Source organism: Peromyscus maniculatus, chromosome 4 (assembly GCF_049852395.1).
Source record: "Peromyscus maniculatus bairdii isolate BWxNUB_F1_BW_parent chromosome 4, HU_Pman_BW_mat_3.1, whole genome shotgun sequence".
Lineage (NCBI taxonomy): Eukaryota > Metazoa > Chordata > Mammalia > Rodentia > Cricetidae > Peromyscus > Peromyscus maniculatus.
Genome location: NC_134855.1, coordinates 10527149 through 10542672, shown reverse-complemented (window position 1 = coordinate 10542672; position 15524 = coordinate 10527149). Strand labels below are relative to the sequence as shown.

The following is a 15524-nucleotide window of genomic DNA, read 5'->3' as shown; positions in this document are numbered from 1 at the left end:
CACGACAAGCATGCGCTATCAATAAGGCCTGAAGTCTTGGTCAGTGGCAGACAGATCCTGTGGCTTTCTTTTTCATTCCCCCGTCCATAGTACATTTCCGATCAAAATGCCATAGCGAGTGTAGTTCCCCATGGAGTCTTTTGACTTTTCCGGCCTCCGTCGTGCCAGCGGAGCCCCGCCCACCCACCGCGGACATCCGCTGCCATGGTGACCCTGCTGCTTCGCTCCCTGCGCCCTAGCCGCAATCTCCCGTGCAGTCTGCGGCTCGCTGTAGGTGAGCATCTCTGACCTGGGCCTCCGCGGCTACTGGAGGAACCGGGCTCTTCTTACCGTTGTACCCCTTTCCTGCCTTGCAGATGTGCCCCGCAGGGCCAGGAGCCATGGCACCCGCCTGCTGTACCCGGACCACATCCCTACGACCTCGCTGCAAAAGATGCTGCTGGCCGCAGGCTCGGCGGGAATGGCGCTCTACAACCCCTATCGCCACGGTAAAGCCATTTGCTCCCCGCCCTCGAAAGCCCGGGCCGGTCATGACCTCTGTCAAAGCCTTGGTTTCCTGTAGGTAGCCAGAGTCAGGAAGTCTCGGGCACCCAAACCTGGCTACATCTATCTCATAGTTCCCAGGAACGTTTATGATAATCAGGTGCCTGGTTCTAGCTGAAGTCACTATAATGAATCTGCTGGGCAGAGGGGGAAAGGAGAAAAAGCGTGAAATCTACAGGTCTGCTTTTTTCTAATTCTGGGGAGAGTCTGTCATCCAAGCATGTTACTCACTGGACTGAATGACTTGCAGGTACACACATTATAACATTCTCACTAGGTTGTAAACTTGGTAAGGTCAAGGACCGTGGTCTTCAGCATATTCTTTGCTGAATCAGTTCAAGACCAGCTTGAGTTACATAGCCAGTCTTTGTCAAAGATAGAAAAGAAGATGGGAGGGAGAGGAAGAAGACATGAAAAGTTGTTTATATAGGATCACATATCTACTGACTGTACCTGGACTCAAATCTAGCACCATTTTTTTTAATTGTTGTTTTGTTGAAATGAGGTCTCATGTAGACTAGGCTGGCCTCTAACTCACTACTTAGCTTAGGATGACTTTGTCTCCCCACCCCAAGAATGCTGGGATTACAGGCATGTGCCTCCATGCCTAGTTTATGCGATGCTGGGACTCAAAATGCTTTGAGTGTACTAAGCAAGCACTCTGCCAGCTTAGTTACATCAGCCCTTCATCACCATTTGATCTCGAGCTTGCCCTGTACTAATCAGTGGAAACATGATAATCTGTTTTGATAATGGGCTATGAAAGTGACTCAGCACTCTGTTGATTAGTAGATTAGAAATGTGAAGAAAGTCTAGTAGACTAGTAATGTTAAGAAAAACAGCTAGCTGTCCTGGAAGCACTCACCTTTAATCTGGCACTTGGGAGGCTGAGGCAGGAACATTTCTGAGTGTTTGAGGCCAGCCTAGTCTACATAGTGAGCCCTGGGACAGCTTGTACTACAAAGGCAGACGTTTCAAAAAACAAAAAGATCCCAATCCTCCTTCTGTGCCCATTTCTGTCGTTTTAGACATGGTTGCAGTTCTAGGGGAGACCACAGGATACTGCACACTGAAATTCCTCAGGGACCAGATGAAGAAGGATCCAGAGGGTGCCCAAATCCTACAGTAGGTCCCAACTTTGCCTTGACATTTGGCAGGGGTCCTGATCTTTCTAGAGTCACACTGTGTCACCCAGCAAGGAGCCCTTCAGAGAACCATGGGTGGATGCACTGCCTGGACACCGCTCAATACCAGGAGCACACATATGTGTATGTAGTCTGGATCTCCTGGGTTGTACAATATTAGCCCAATGTCAGCCTGAAGACTCTGTGTGTATTAAGCTCTCAGTGTGTTAGCTGTGCCCCTCCAAATGTGCTCTCACTGTCCCCTCCCTGCAGTGTCACTTGTGAGGACCCTTATCACAGCTGTGGCCCTTCTTTGACTAGATCACGACTTTGAAGGCACCAGCTCAGCCCTGGTTTGTGATTGTCTCCCCGGTCCCCAATACTGCTCCATTAGGGCTTGTGGCTACATGGCTGTCCTGTGGCCCTTTGCCCACCCACCTTCCTCTATGTGGCCCTTTCACTGGCCATGGCTGACACACTCTCAGCCTCACCTCCTGCATTCTGTCTTTCAGAGAGCGTCCCCGGATCTCACTGTCCACCCTTGACCTAAGCAAGCTCCAGAGCCTGCCTGAAGGCTCTCTGGGCCGTGAGTATCTGCGCTTCCTGGATGTAAATGTGAGTTTCCAGCCTCTTTGCATCTAGTTACCAACAAGGGCACAGGGGTGGCATGGGGATGGTAGCCTCGGGCAGGAGGATGCCCGAGCTGCCGACTCGGGCAGGACTGCTTTTCAGTCATTTCTCTATGGGATGGGCAAATGGGCTGGGAATGTCATCTCAAATACTGGCACCAACTGGAGATTATTAACCTCCTGTTGCATGGCAGCTGCCAGGCTGGGTACATGATCTGGCTGGATCCTCCCAGTGACCCTGTCAAGTATGTTCTGTTGTCCTCCTCTTGCAAGAGATGAGGACACAGACACCAAGCACAGCTGGTACCACTCAGGGCAGAGTTCAACCCCAGAGTACTCTCTGAACCGCTGCCCTGTGTTCCCCTGCTGCCCTGGAGGATGGCCGGTGTGGCTGGCGCTCTCCAGCACCAGGCAAGGCAGATGGTGGGAGGAGAGGGGACTCCCAGCTATTGAAGGACTCACCACTCAGCACCTGCCTTCCATCATTCCATGTGATGGGGTGGAGCAAGCCAGGTCGCTGTCCCTGTGGAGCTTGTGCTCTTATTAGAGAGGCAATTAATAAAGTAGTTTTAAAAATTCACATGAAAATGTAGTGGTCTGGGGATATGGCTCAGTTGGTAGAGTTCGTCCACAAAGCCCTGGGTTCAGTCCCCAGCACTGATGAGCTTGGCGTAGAGTGGAAGGAAGAGGATCCGAAGTTCAGGGCCAGCCTTACCTGCGTAGTGAGTTTTTGGCCAACCTGGGATACACGAGACCCTGCCCCTCCCCTTTTTTGAGGTAGAGTGTTTCTTGAGTACTTAGAATGCACCAGACATCGTTCTCATCCATGGAACACAATGAGCAAAAATAGCCAAACGCCTGCTGCTGCGGAGCCTGCAGCCCAGCAGATGGGTGCTCTGGAGGGAACACCACGATGGGGCAGAAGATGTCTCCAGAGCGGGTGGAGGAGGCCACTCACGGTAGAGTGGTCAGGAGAGACCTTTCCAGGGAGACTTGGAAGATGAGGCGTGGTCAGCCATGTGGAGTTCTGGGGAAGAGCACTCTAAGCAGATGAATCAGCAAGTTCAAGGACAGTTGAAAAGGACGATGCAGAGCCTGGGATGACAGCTTTGCTGCGACAGCACTTGCTGCTTATGGGGACCTGAGTTTGGATCCTTAGCACCCGTGTGCAAACCCAGAGCTGGCAGTTCTTACCTGTAACCCTAGCACTTTGGAGGTAGGGATAGCTGATCCCAGCCAGAGCTTCCTTTCCAGCCAGCTGACCTGAATCAGTTCAGTCCAGGTTCAGTTTGAGAACTGGCTCGAAAACTAAGGTGAGGAGTGAGGAAGACATTCAACACCAACCTCTGGCCACACACACATAAAAAAAGGGAAGAAAATCAAGCCGATGCTATGATGTGTACCTACAAGCCTAGTACTTGAGGGAGTGAAGCAGGAGGTTTGCCATTGAGTTCAAGATCAACCCTGGCTACATAGAGAGTAACCAGCCCTGCCATACTTACCTGGCAAGACCCTCTCTTTAACAGGCAGATGTGCTGAAGCAATGGCTCAGTGGTTAAGAATGCTTATTGCAGCCGGGCGGTGGTGGCGCACGCCTTCAATCCCAGCACTCGGGAGGCAGAGCCAGGCAGATCTCTGAGTTCGAGGCCAGTCTGGTCTACAGAGTGAGATCAGGACAGGCACCAAAGCTACACAGAGAAACCCTGTCTCAGGGGGAAAAATGCTTATTGCTCTTTCAGAGGACCAGGGTTCAATCTCCAGCACCCACATGGCAGCTAACAACCTTTTGTAACTACAGTTCCAAGGTGTCTAACACTCTCTTCTGGCCTCTGTAGACACCAGGCATGTATTTGGTACATAGATACATACCCATAAAAAACACCCATGTGTATATTAAAAGAAGAAATTGACAAAACAAAACAATGGAGGGTCTGGGGATATAACTCAGTAGTAGACAGCTTAGCATGCATAAGTACATAGATAAACAAAACACTCAAGGACTTGAAAGGGAAACAGTGGCTGGTAGTTGTGCTGGGGCATGGGAAAGAAACTGCATTTTGTAACAGGAGCCATTAAAAGTCATTGGAGGAGCCAGACTGTGGTGGCGCACGCCTTTAATCCCAGCACTCAGGAGGCAGAGGCAGAAGGATCTCTGTGAGTTCAAGGACAGCCTGGTCTACAAAATGAGTCCCAGGACAGCCAGAGCTGTTACACAGAGAAACCCTGTCTCTAAATTAAATTAATTAATTAATTAATTAATTAGAGGCATTGCTTCAAGACGGTGCCTTGCCCTGCCTCTTGCCCTCTCCAGGCACCTGTGCCTTGGCAGGGCAGTCACCTGCCCTAGTTTCACCAGGCTGCAGGTTATTTCATCAGTGAGAACCTGTCCCAAGTGTCACCGCGGGAGGGACAGCTTCTGCATTCTCCACAGCCTTTAGTGCTGTCGCCGGGGAGGGAGGAGGCCTCTTAGGGCCGTCCTGGGCGCCCTACCCAGCATCTTCCCTACTGTGGTGGCAGTCTGGAGATGTAGCACTTCTAGGACAAAGTTTGAGCCCTACAGAGATGTATGTAGGCGAAGGTTCGAGATAAGGCCACGGAGCTGCGGCTGACAGTCAAAGGAATGGAAGTAATGCCCTGCCTCTCTTCCTAGTTTCACAACAGCCCTGCACAAATCCCTCCTGGAAAAAGCCTTCGTCTTCAGGGCACTAATGTGGCTGATTGATGATGAGTGTCAAGGCTACTGACTTTAAAGGCAACAGACTCTGTTCCAGGTTAATTCAGCCACCTCAGCTGTGTGATCTTGGGCCCCACACTCCACCCCTCTAGCCACGTTTTTCTCACCTATTTCTAAAGTAACCTTCTTGGTTACTGAAAGGGCAAAATATGGCAGTGTACGTAAAGGATGTCATATATAGTGGGCACGTCGTAGGCCCTCAGTGAAAGTAGCTGCTGTTACTACAGTTGCTTCAGCCTTGCATAGCAAGAGAACATAAGGTCTTGAGACCCAGCAAGACCACGGATTAACACCAAGCATTAGCACTATGCCAGAGCTGCCCCAAAGCCACAAAGACCTCAGGTCTATCAGCTCCTGGGTAAGCTGAGGGCATGCTGGGAGCAGGGCTGAGTAAGTGAGGTGATCCACCTCCTTACCTGTGCTCAGAGAAGTGCCTGGGAGTGTACACACCTGTAACCCGAGCATCAGGGAGGCTGCCGCAGAAGAACTGCCATGAGTTCAAGGTCAGCCAGGGCTACATAACAAGAGACTTTCTACAAAACAATGAAAAGGGAGTCATTGATCTGGGTCCTGGCACAGGCACCAGAGTCACAACAGTGAGTGAAATAGCAAGCCCTGTCCTCAGGTGTACAAATTGAACTCAGGCCACATAGAGAATTTAAAGCTCCCTACCGGCCCCTTGATTTAAAAAAAAAAAAAAAAAAAAAAAAGGAAGCAGATAGAATTAGTTTAATAATAACATTTGGGTATTTACTTATTTTGATTTTTGGGACAGGCCCACAGCCCAGGGTGGCTTCAAATTCTCTATGTTGCTAAAGATGTCCTTGGACTCCTGATCCTTTTGCCTCTACCTTGAAACTGCTGGGATTACAGCTGTGTGCCACTGTGCTTGGTTTTATGCAGTACTGAGGTTATGCTAGGCCCTCGCCCTACCCACTGAGCTTCACTCCCAGCTCCATGTCAGTCATTAAGTTTAGCAACAGTGTATTTATTTTGTGTGCAGAAATCTGTGTGTGTATATTCTAGAGGTTGACATCGTGTCTTCCTCAACCTTAGGTTTCAAGTCAGCTCCAACTTGGAGCTCATCCAGTCCCAGGTCACCTCTTAGCCTTGTGTTTCTGCCTCCCATGAGCTGGGTTTAAAGGCACATGCGCTGCAACTACCCTTCCATTTAGTTAGTTTAGTTAGTTAGTTGTCTGTCTATCTCTCTATCTCTCTATCTCTCTATCTATCTATCTACCTACCTATCTATATCTATCTGTCTATCTATCTATCTATCTATCTATCTATCTATCTATCTATCTATCTATCTATCTATCTATCATCTATCTATCTATGGTGTGGCTTCTGTGGATTGAATGCTTGTACAACAATCATTTTATTGACCAAGCCATTTCCCCAGGTCCTAGTATGTTCATTTTTTATGCAGCCAATCCCAGAACTTCCTGTCTTACGAAACCTAAAGTCCATACGCACTCCCCCTTTGCTCACTAAGGCTCTAGACTCCACAGGCTGCCGGCATTGTGAGTTGGAGCAGGCTCCGTGGGGATCTTCCCCTGTTGGCAGGTGTGGATGGAAACAGAATCCTCAGATAGGGTATGAGTTTGGTGGGAGTGGCTGAGAATCAACTAGCTGCAGGCCAGATGGGCCCTGGGGGCTGATGGGGAGGGGTCTAAGTAAGGGTCGTGTTTGCCAGAGGGTCTCCCCGGATACACGAGCACCTACCCGTTTTGTGGACGATGAGGAACTAGCCTATGTGATCCAGAGATACCGAGAGGTGCACGACATGCTTCACACCCTGCTGGGGATGCCCACCAACATGCTGGGTGAGTGCTGCAGAATAGCCAACTGAGTGAGCAGTGGCAAGGTGGCCCACCAGGTCTGTTTTCCAGGCAGGGCCCCTGTTCAGTCCTCTTCTTTACCAACTAGCTCAGCTCCTGCCTTGTCTTCCGCATTATATGTGCATCCTGGTAGCACCCCTGCTGTACATCCCCATTCCTCCATGGCTCCCCACCCTTGTCTCAGCATCTAAACACCAAGGATCCCTGCTTCTGAAACCCTTAGCAACTCCTGTAGCCTGTACAGACCATTGTCAGCCTGGCCTTTGAGATCTTCTGCATGCTGTCCCCAAGATTCCCCTTTTGGACCTTCCCTCACTTCTAGCTAAATGCCCCACAGGACGGGACTAGACACCAGCAAACAAACCCTAGAAATGTAAAAGGAGAACATGCCTCCCTGGGGGCCATTCCAACATCGCTGACTCTCCCGCTCCTCACCTTCTCACCTCTTCTCCCTCCCTCACCTCTAGGAGAGATTGTGGTAAAGTGGTTTGAGGCTGTGCAGACCGGCCTGCCCATGTGCATCCTGGGAGCACTCTTCGGACCCATCCGCCTCCGTGCTCAGTAAGTTTTCTGGGGGTGGGAGGAGACCCCAGGAGGTCTGGAGCTCCAGAAAATGGGGAAGGGCATGCAGGGGCCTGGTGCCTTGCCAGGAAGCAAGGATGAGAAGAATGAGGCAGAAAAGGAAACTCAGGCAGTGAGCAAACCTGAACCCCAGGGCTTTAGGCCAGGGCTCAGGGGCTGGATCAAAATGAACAGTGTCGACATGAAGGTGCTCTTTCTGGCATCGGACAGCTCTGTATTTAAATCTGAGCTCCATTGCAGGCAGGGTGTGTGCTGTGGGGCATGGGAGCTTTCCTCACCGAGATCTGCTTAGGTCTGGGGGAGGGCTGACTGAGCCCAGAGTCTGCTGTACCTTATGTCTTTTCTTCCTGTCCCACAGGAACCTGCAAGTGCTGTTCTCTGAGCTGATCCCTTGGGCAATTCAGAATGGGCGCAGGGCCCCATGTGTCCTCAATCTCTACTACGAGCGGCGTTGGGAGCAGCCCCTGACAGCCCTTCGGGAGGAGCTGGGCATCAGTCCTCCCCCGAAACATATGCAGGGCCTGGCCTAGGCTGAGCTGCTGCCTGGGAGGCCGGGTTTGCCTCTGCACACACTGCCTTCCGGGGACAATGAACACCTTCTACTGCCTTTATTTCTTCTCTTTGAACCTTGAGCTCAGAGCGTCGCTGATCATAATGTTTATGGTCACTGCTGTCATGTGGCTTGAGGGCCAGCCCAGGAGAGAGCAGGCGGGGCAGTGAGGGGCTGTGAGCTATCCAGAGAGCAATGTGTGGCCTGGAACAGTCCTCTTGGATCATTCTGGATTGTTCAGGTCTGAAGCCCCTCCTCTGGACAGTTATCCTTACAGGACATTCTGTCAAGCTGTCTTCCAGAGTCTTGACTACTCACTACATCCTGTTCCTGTTCCAAAGCCCCGAAAAGAATGGTGGGAAATGAGTGGCATCTCTGCTGTCTGAATAAAGTCTCCCATCAGGCCAAGAGTCTGCTGGTCTCCCCTTGCCTTAGGCCTGGGGTACTGGTTGGGGGCATTCCTTCCCAATTTGGACTTCAGTTGCTTGTCTCTGTCATTGGGTCTGAGTCAGGCAGTCTAAAAATCAAGCCCCCAGCCCGCAGAAAGCTAACAGCAAGTCCCTTCTATTTCTAAGCCAGACTTCTGACATCAACATGGGAACAATGATCGAGCCTATGGCAAGAGTCAGAGGATAAAGCTGTTTCTGCCTCCCCCTGATAAAAACCAACAAAGTGGACCAGTGAGGTGCCTCAGCAGTAAAGGCACTTGCCACCAAGCCTGACAACCTGATTTTGATCCCCAGGACCCAAATGGTGGAGAAAGAATGGTCTCCCACGAGTTGTCTACCAATGTCCATAATGCATGTGTCCATATACATATACATACACCTGTACACTCATACACAATGAAATTTCAAACCTGGAAGAAAATTGCTGCAAGCTGCAGGAAAATGTAATGGAATTCAGCTATTGTCACAAAAGCCACTACTTGAAAGGGCCCGGCTAGCTCAGTTGGTAGAGCATGAGACTCTTAATCTCAGGATTATGGGTTCATGCCCCATGTTAGGCACCAGGTCTTGAATATGATTAAAGGCCTGCCTTAGTAATCTCCTTCCCAGGGGCCCAGAAGAGAAGCTAGCGATGGCACGAGTTATTTTCAGGAAAAGAATTTTTTTAATTCTATAATTAATTCAATCTTACATATCCGCCCCATCCCCCACCCCGGGAAAGAATCTTAAGAACACCGAGCTCTTGGTCCATCTACTTGATTCCTCTGGGTAACATCCTGTCTACACAGCTTCAGTTCTGCTCTCGTGCCCAGCTCCTTTCTTGCCCGATTTCTCTCTACATTTATCTGCTGTCCTCTAAGTTCTGTCTGAATTCTCTCATCTTAGTTCTGCCCCATCTTGGTCTTTCTCATCTTCCATCTCATTCTTCTAGTTCTCCATCTAGTTCTCCAGTCAAAATCCTCCCTCAGTCTGAGGTTTACAGTTCTATACCCATGCAACAGCATTGCTCTCGCTAAAGCAAGGTCACCAGGCTTGAATTCTTACAGGGTCATAAAGGCAGAGAAGAGTTCTCCTCAGGCAGTGACCACCAGGCTTTCTTTTACAACCTAGAAGGGGAGTGGTAAAGGAGGAGGTCAACTGAGAGCTGAAATCGGTTAATATCTAAAATGTTAGTATAAATACCACTAAGGCTGTGTAAGAAAGGAGGGCCTGAGCTTAATTTGCTTTAATTCAGGAGATCGTTTGGCCTTGGATGCTTGATAGGTATTTCAGATAAAATACACTGTTAGGAGTTCTTGGAAACACATATAACATACAAGGAAATCGTTGCAGGAATTGGCATATATAAAGCTAAAATATCACCAAGACTTCTTAAACCATGACTTGACCTTCAGAACAGTCCTTGACCTTTCCAAGTAGTAGCTTGTATGATAGTAGCTGAATTCCATTATATTTTCCTGCGGCTTGCAGCAGAAAATACAACAGGGCCCATTAGACAATTTACAAATGTAAAAGCACTTACTACCAAGCCTGAAGACATGAGTTCCTTCCCCAAGACCCACATAGTGGAAGGTGACCACCAGCTTCTTCAAGTTGTCCTCTGATCACCATGTATGTACCATGGTGTGCATGCACATACATGTACAAAATAAATATTACATGAAAAATTTTGTATTAAAAATGATGGGCTGGGATGATGGCTCAGCGGTTAAGAACACGTGTTGCTCTTACAGAGGACCTGGGTTTAATTCCCAGCACCCACATGGTGGTTCATAACCACCTTCAACTCTAGTTCTGTGATCTGTTGCTCTCTTCTGATCTCTGTGGGTCCCAACGAACAATGCAGTGTCGGGGGCATAGCTCAGTGTAGAGCGATCGTCTAACCTGCACAAGGCTCTGGGTTTGATCTTCAACACCACAGGTACACTCATAACACCATAGGTAGCATCGATACTGTCTGTGCTTGAGCAACAGGGTCCAGAGGCAGGCCTTGCCCTACCAGTGACCTGCTCTGCTTCCTTCAGCAGTCTCACCTTCTACGAGCCTGTTTCCCATCTGTAAAATAGGTTTGGAACACCTAATGCACACAAGAGGGAGGCTCAGTCAGATAGTGCCTGGCGGTATGTGTTACATCACCAGCACTTAGGAAATGGAAGTTATCATTGGCCGGGAAGGTCTATGGTGAGCTCTGAAATTACCAAAGACAAAGTTAAGTAGAAGAATTGCTACAGCTCACAGCTCCTCTGGCCAAAGGAACAGAATGTATATGGTAAACATCTGGGTGTGGCTGGAAAACACCAATGAGCCAAGTCCTGGGAGTCCACAGAGCTGGTTAGTTAGCTGCTGTCAATGCTCGTGTTAGCGCCCATGCAGCTGTTACAGAGAAGCCACTATATGGCAGGGCCAAAGCCAAGGGAGCTGAGCCTGGAGCAACTTCATAGAACAGGGGCTCTCCCTCCCTCCTAGAGGTAAAATACTCTTGACCACAGCAATGTAAGGGAGAAATGCTTCATCTTAGCTCACAGTTTCAGCCCGTCCTGGTGGGAAGGTGAAAGCAGCAAGAGTTTAGAAAGGCATCTGGGAGGGGGGCAGTGGTGGTGCACACCTTTAGTCCCAGCACTTGGGAGGCAGAGCCCGGCTGAGCTCGGCCAGCTCGTGTACCAGGCTTTCTTTTGGGCCACCAGCCAGCTCCCAATTTGTGATACGGAGACTTAGTAGTTACGAATGCTCGGCCTCATCTTAGCTCTTCTTTTCACCTGTTTCTCTTTATTTACATTTTGCCTCTGGGCTTTTGACCTTTCTTTCTTTCCATATGTTCTGCTTTCACTGCTTTTCCTGGCTGGCTGGAGGGTGCCTGGCTTCCGGCCACAGCGTGTCCCTCTCTTTCTCCCCCATTCTCTTCTCTCTGGAACCTGATTCCTCCTACTACTTATTCTCTCTGCCCACCAGCCCCGCCTGTCCCTCTCCTGCCTACGCATTGGCTGTTCACTTTTTATTAGACCAGTCAGGTGGCTTAGGCAGGCAAGGTGAAATAGCAACACATCTTTACATCATTAAACAAATGCAGCAGAAACAAATGTAACACATCTTCACATAGTTAAATATTCGACAAGCCTGGTCTACAAAGTGAGTTCCTGGTCAGCCAGGGCTATGCAGAGAAACCTTTGTCTCAAACAAACAAACAAAAAACAGAAAAGAAAAGAAAGGCAACTGGGGGCTGGAGAGATGGTTTAATGGTTAAGAGCACTTGTTGCTCTTGCAAAGGACCCTGGTTCAATTCCCAGCACCCACATGGTGGCTCACAACCATCCCTACTCCAGTGCCAGGGGATCCAATGCCCTCTTCTAACCTGGTACTACTCTCTTCTGACCTCCACGGGCACCCACATGCAGGCAAAACATTCATACATATAAAATCAAATACATCTAATTGCTTCTCGGCCTTTTGGCTAAGATCAAGTGTAGCATCTATTCTTATCAGTTTAATGTCTAATAGATACATCCTCCATCCAAGGACAATACATTAAGTGGATTTTTGAAGCTAGGATTTGGAATGAGAGCTTGTTTCACCCATTCCATAGATTGACCTGGTATTGCAGTAGCTCTAAGAATGGTGGGGGGAAAAATCCAAACTTTTTGTTGGTTTTTGTTGTTGTTGTTCAAGACAGGGTTTCTCTGTGTAGCCGTGGCTGTCCTGGAACTTGATCTGTAGACCAGACTGGCTTCAAACTCAGAGATTTATCTACCTCTGCCTCTCGAGCTCTGGGATTAAAGACTGTGCCACCACCACCCAGCTTTCATTTTGTTTGTTTGTTTGTTTGTTTGTTTTTATTTTTTTAAACAAAATTCTAAAAGCAACTGGTCATTTCATATGCGCAATCAGGAAACAGGGACAAAGAATGCATGCCAGCACTCAGCTAGCTCTTTTTGTTAGTTTTGGTTTTGAAAGAGGTTCTCACCATGTAGCCTTGGCTAACCTGAAACTCACTATGTAGGTCATAGAACGCATAGAGATCTGCCTGCCTGTGCCTCCTGAGTGCTTGGATTAAAGGCATGCACCACCATGCCTGGCTAGTTTTCTTCATTTTATACCACCCAGAATTTTCTGCCCAGGGTCCCCCACAGGCATGTCCACAGGCCCATCTCCCAGGTGACTCTAGATTGTCAAGTTGACAAAACCATTACAGGACAGTGTCAGAGTTGAGGCCAGCTGACGCTCTTCTATATGCCAGCCCCACTTGAGAAGACCACTATGTCACCTTGAATTCTTTTTTTTTTTTTTTTTTTTTTGGTTTTTCGAGACAGGGTTTCTCTGTGTAGCTTTGCGCCTTTCCTGGAGCTCACTTGGTAGCCCAGGCTGGCCTCGAACTCACAGAGATCCGCCTGGCTCTGCCTCCCGAGTGCTGGGATTAAAGGCGTGCGCCACCACCGCCCGGCAATCACCTTGAATTCTTAACCAGCCACAGGAGAGATTTATTTATTTTTTTAAATTATTTATTTTTATTTTTTTATTTTATGTACATTGGTGTTTTGCCTGCTTGTACATCTGTGTGAGGGTGTCAGATTCCCTGGAATTGGAGTTACACACAGTTGTGAGCTGCCATGTGGGTGCTGGGAATTAAACCTGGGTCCTCTGGAAGAGCAGCCAGTGTTGTTAACTGCTGAGCCATCTCTCCAGCCCTGAGATTTTTTTTTTTAATTATTTATTTTTATTTTATGTGCTTTGGCACTTTGCCTATAAGCATGTCTGTGTGAGAGTGTTCTGTCTCCTGGAACTGGAGTTACAGATAGTTGTGAGGCACCATGTGGGTGCTGGGAATTGAACATGGGTCCTCTGGAAGAACAGTCGGTGTTCTTAACCATGGAGCCATCTCTCCAGCCCCTCCACTCCCCCAGGAGGGATTTTTTTGTTTGTTTGTTTGTTTTTTGTTTTTCGAGACAGGGTTTCTCTGCATAGCTTTGCGCCTTTCCTGGAGCTCACTTGGTAGCCCAGGCTGGCCTCGAACTCACAGAGATCTGCCTGGCTCTGCCTCCCGAGTGCTGGGATTAAAGGCGGGCGCCACCACCGCCCGGCTTGAGGGATTTCCATTCAACAGGTACAGATAGGCTCTGGATTCTGAAAGAGTGGTTTGGCAAAGCCTGGCAGCTGAAGCCAGGGATAGCACCTTAGAGCACTTGACCAGAAGGCAAAGAAGACAGCCCAAGGAGAGCGTTAGGGCAGATGAAATGCCAGAATGCAGGGAGGGGCAGCCTGCTCCTTGTTTATCTTCATCTCTCCTCTCTGTGTCCAACCACGCCAAGCAGCTTGGAGGCAGAATGTCTTGCTCCTCTGTGTTTGTCTCTGGACCTCAGGCCTAGCCCAGTGTTCTGTGGGATACTGCCTTAATTTGACCACTGTGACAAGTCTGATCAGAGGCCAGCAGGGGGTTCTTCAGCAGTCCCCTCCCCCAAACTCACTTGCCCCCTTATAGATGACCTCAACAGTCAATCTAGAAAGTATCTTATTTATACCCATGGTTCCCGGTTTCCATGACCTTTCTCATTCAACAAGCATCTGTTATATTCCTTGCTTATCCCTGTGCATGCAACCAGTTATGATCTTTCTGCCCAGAGTTTTTTATTTGATACAAAGTCTTGCTATGTTATATGGCCTAGACTGGCCTAGTTCTTCCTTTTTTTTTTTTTGAAAAAAAAATTTTTCTATTTATATATGTATGTATATGCATGTTTGCAAGAGGCTAAAAGCAGACTTCAGATCCCCTGGAGCTAGAGTTATAGGCCATCATGACCTGCTGAATGTGGGTGCTGGGAACCAAATTTGGGTCCTCTGGAAAGCAACAAGTGTTTCTTACTGCTGAGTCAACTCCCCAGCCCCCTGGCTTTTGGTTGTTTGGTTGACTTGGAGACGGGGTCTCTCTGTAGCCCTGGCTGTCTTGAAACTCACTAGGTAGAACATGCTGTCCTGGAATTCACAGAGACCTGCTTGCCTCTGGATCTTTTTTTTTTTTTTTTCTTGTTTGTTTGTTTGGTTTGTTTTTGGTTGATTGATTGAGTTTTTGGTGCTGGGCCTTGGGCAAGCTAGATAAGGTCTTCCACTAAGTTATATGTCCAGCCCTGGTCTGATACTCTATGCACTTCAGTAGGATGACTTCAAACACCGGGAGCCGTCATGTCTCCTAGAATTTGATTTATGTGCTCTCTGTGGTAGGTCAGAAAGCCTATAAACTATAATAATAAATATGTCAGCACTGCTTCAAATGTGCCTTATGAATCTGCATACCAATACTCTGAGCCCTAGAATCACACACACACACACACACACACACACACACTGTTGTTTTGATTCAGAGTCTCCCAATGTAGCCTTGGTTGGCCTCAAAGTCACAAAGATCCTTTGCCTCCTAAGTGCTGCAATTAAAGGTATGTTCCACTATGCCTATTTGGGTGTGTGTGTGTGTGTGTTTCATTTGTTTTTTTTTTTTAAATAAATTCTTATTTTTATTTTATGTGCATTGGTGTTTTGCCTGTGTGTATGTCTGTGTGAGGGTTTCAGATCCCCTGGAACTGTACTTATAGATAGTTGTGAGCTGCAACTTGGGTGCTGGGAATTGAACATGGGTCCTCTGGAAGAGCAGTCAGTGCTCTTAACCATGGAGCCATCTTTCCAGCCCCTTGTTTGTTTGTTTTTGAGACAGGGTTTCTCTGTGTAGCCCCAGTTGTCCTGGAACTCACTATGTAGACCAAGCTGGCCAAGAGATCATCCTGCCTCTGCCTCTTGAGTGCCTGGGGTTAAAGGTGTGTGCCACCAATGCCTGACCCCCAAAACCCACTTTTAACAATAAGGAGCTGAGATTTGGAACTTTCTGCTGAGAATGTGAATTCAGTCTGTTGATCTGCAATGCCCATGCCTATGAACATGAGTAGCCACAGCCTTCTGTTACTGCCCCAGAGAGAGGTGTCACTTTAACTTACTCCAGGCCCACCGAAGGATGAACTCCTGAGCAAACAGGTCCAAATCATCATCACCAAATATTTATCTGTAATCCCTATAAACAGACATTGAAACTTCCCTT

General features: G+C 48.5%; 1 protein-coding gene and 1 non-coding gene across 2 annotated transcripts; both read left to right on the top strand.

Annotated features, from left to right (window-relative positions):
- Positions 1 to 144: 144 nt before the first annotated feature.
- Positions 145 to 8413, top strand: Coq4 (coenzyme Q4). Its single transcript, XM_006983379.4, has 7 exons — positions 145 to 274; positions 357 to 488; positions 1572 to 1668; positions 2180 to 2282; positions 6727 to 6856; positions 7339 to 7432; positions 7812 to 8413. The coding sequence occupies exons 1-7, from the start codon at positions 205 to 207 to the stop codon at positions 7981 to 7983; spliced, it is 798 nt and encodes a 265-aa protein (XP_006983441.2). The 5' UTR covers positions 145 to 204; the 3' UTR covers positions 7984 to 8413.
- Positions 8414 to 11880: 3467 nt separating this feature from the next.
- On the top strand, positions 11881 to 12075 carry LOC121829268 (U2 spliceosomal RNA). The gene has a single exon (XR_006072041.2). It is a non-coding gene; the product is annotated as a U2 spliceosomal RNA (small nuclear RNA).
- Positions 12076 to 15524: the final 3449 nt, after the last annotated feature.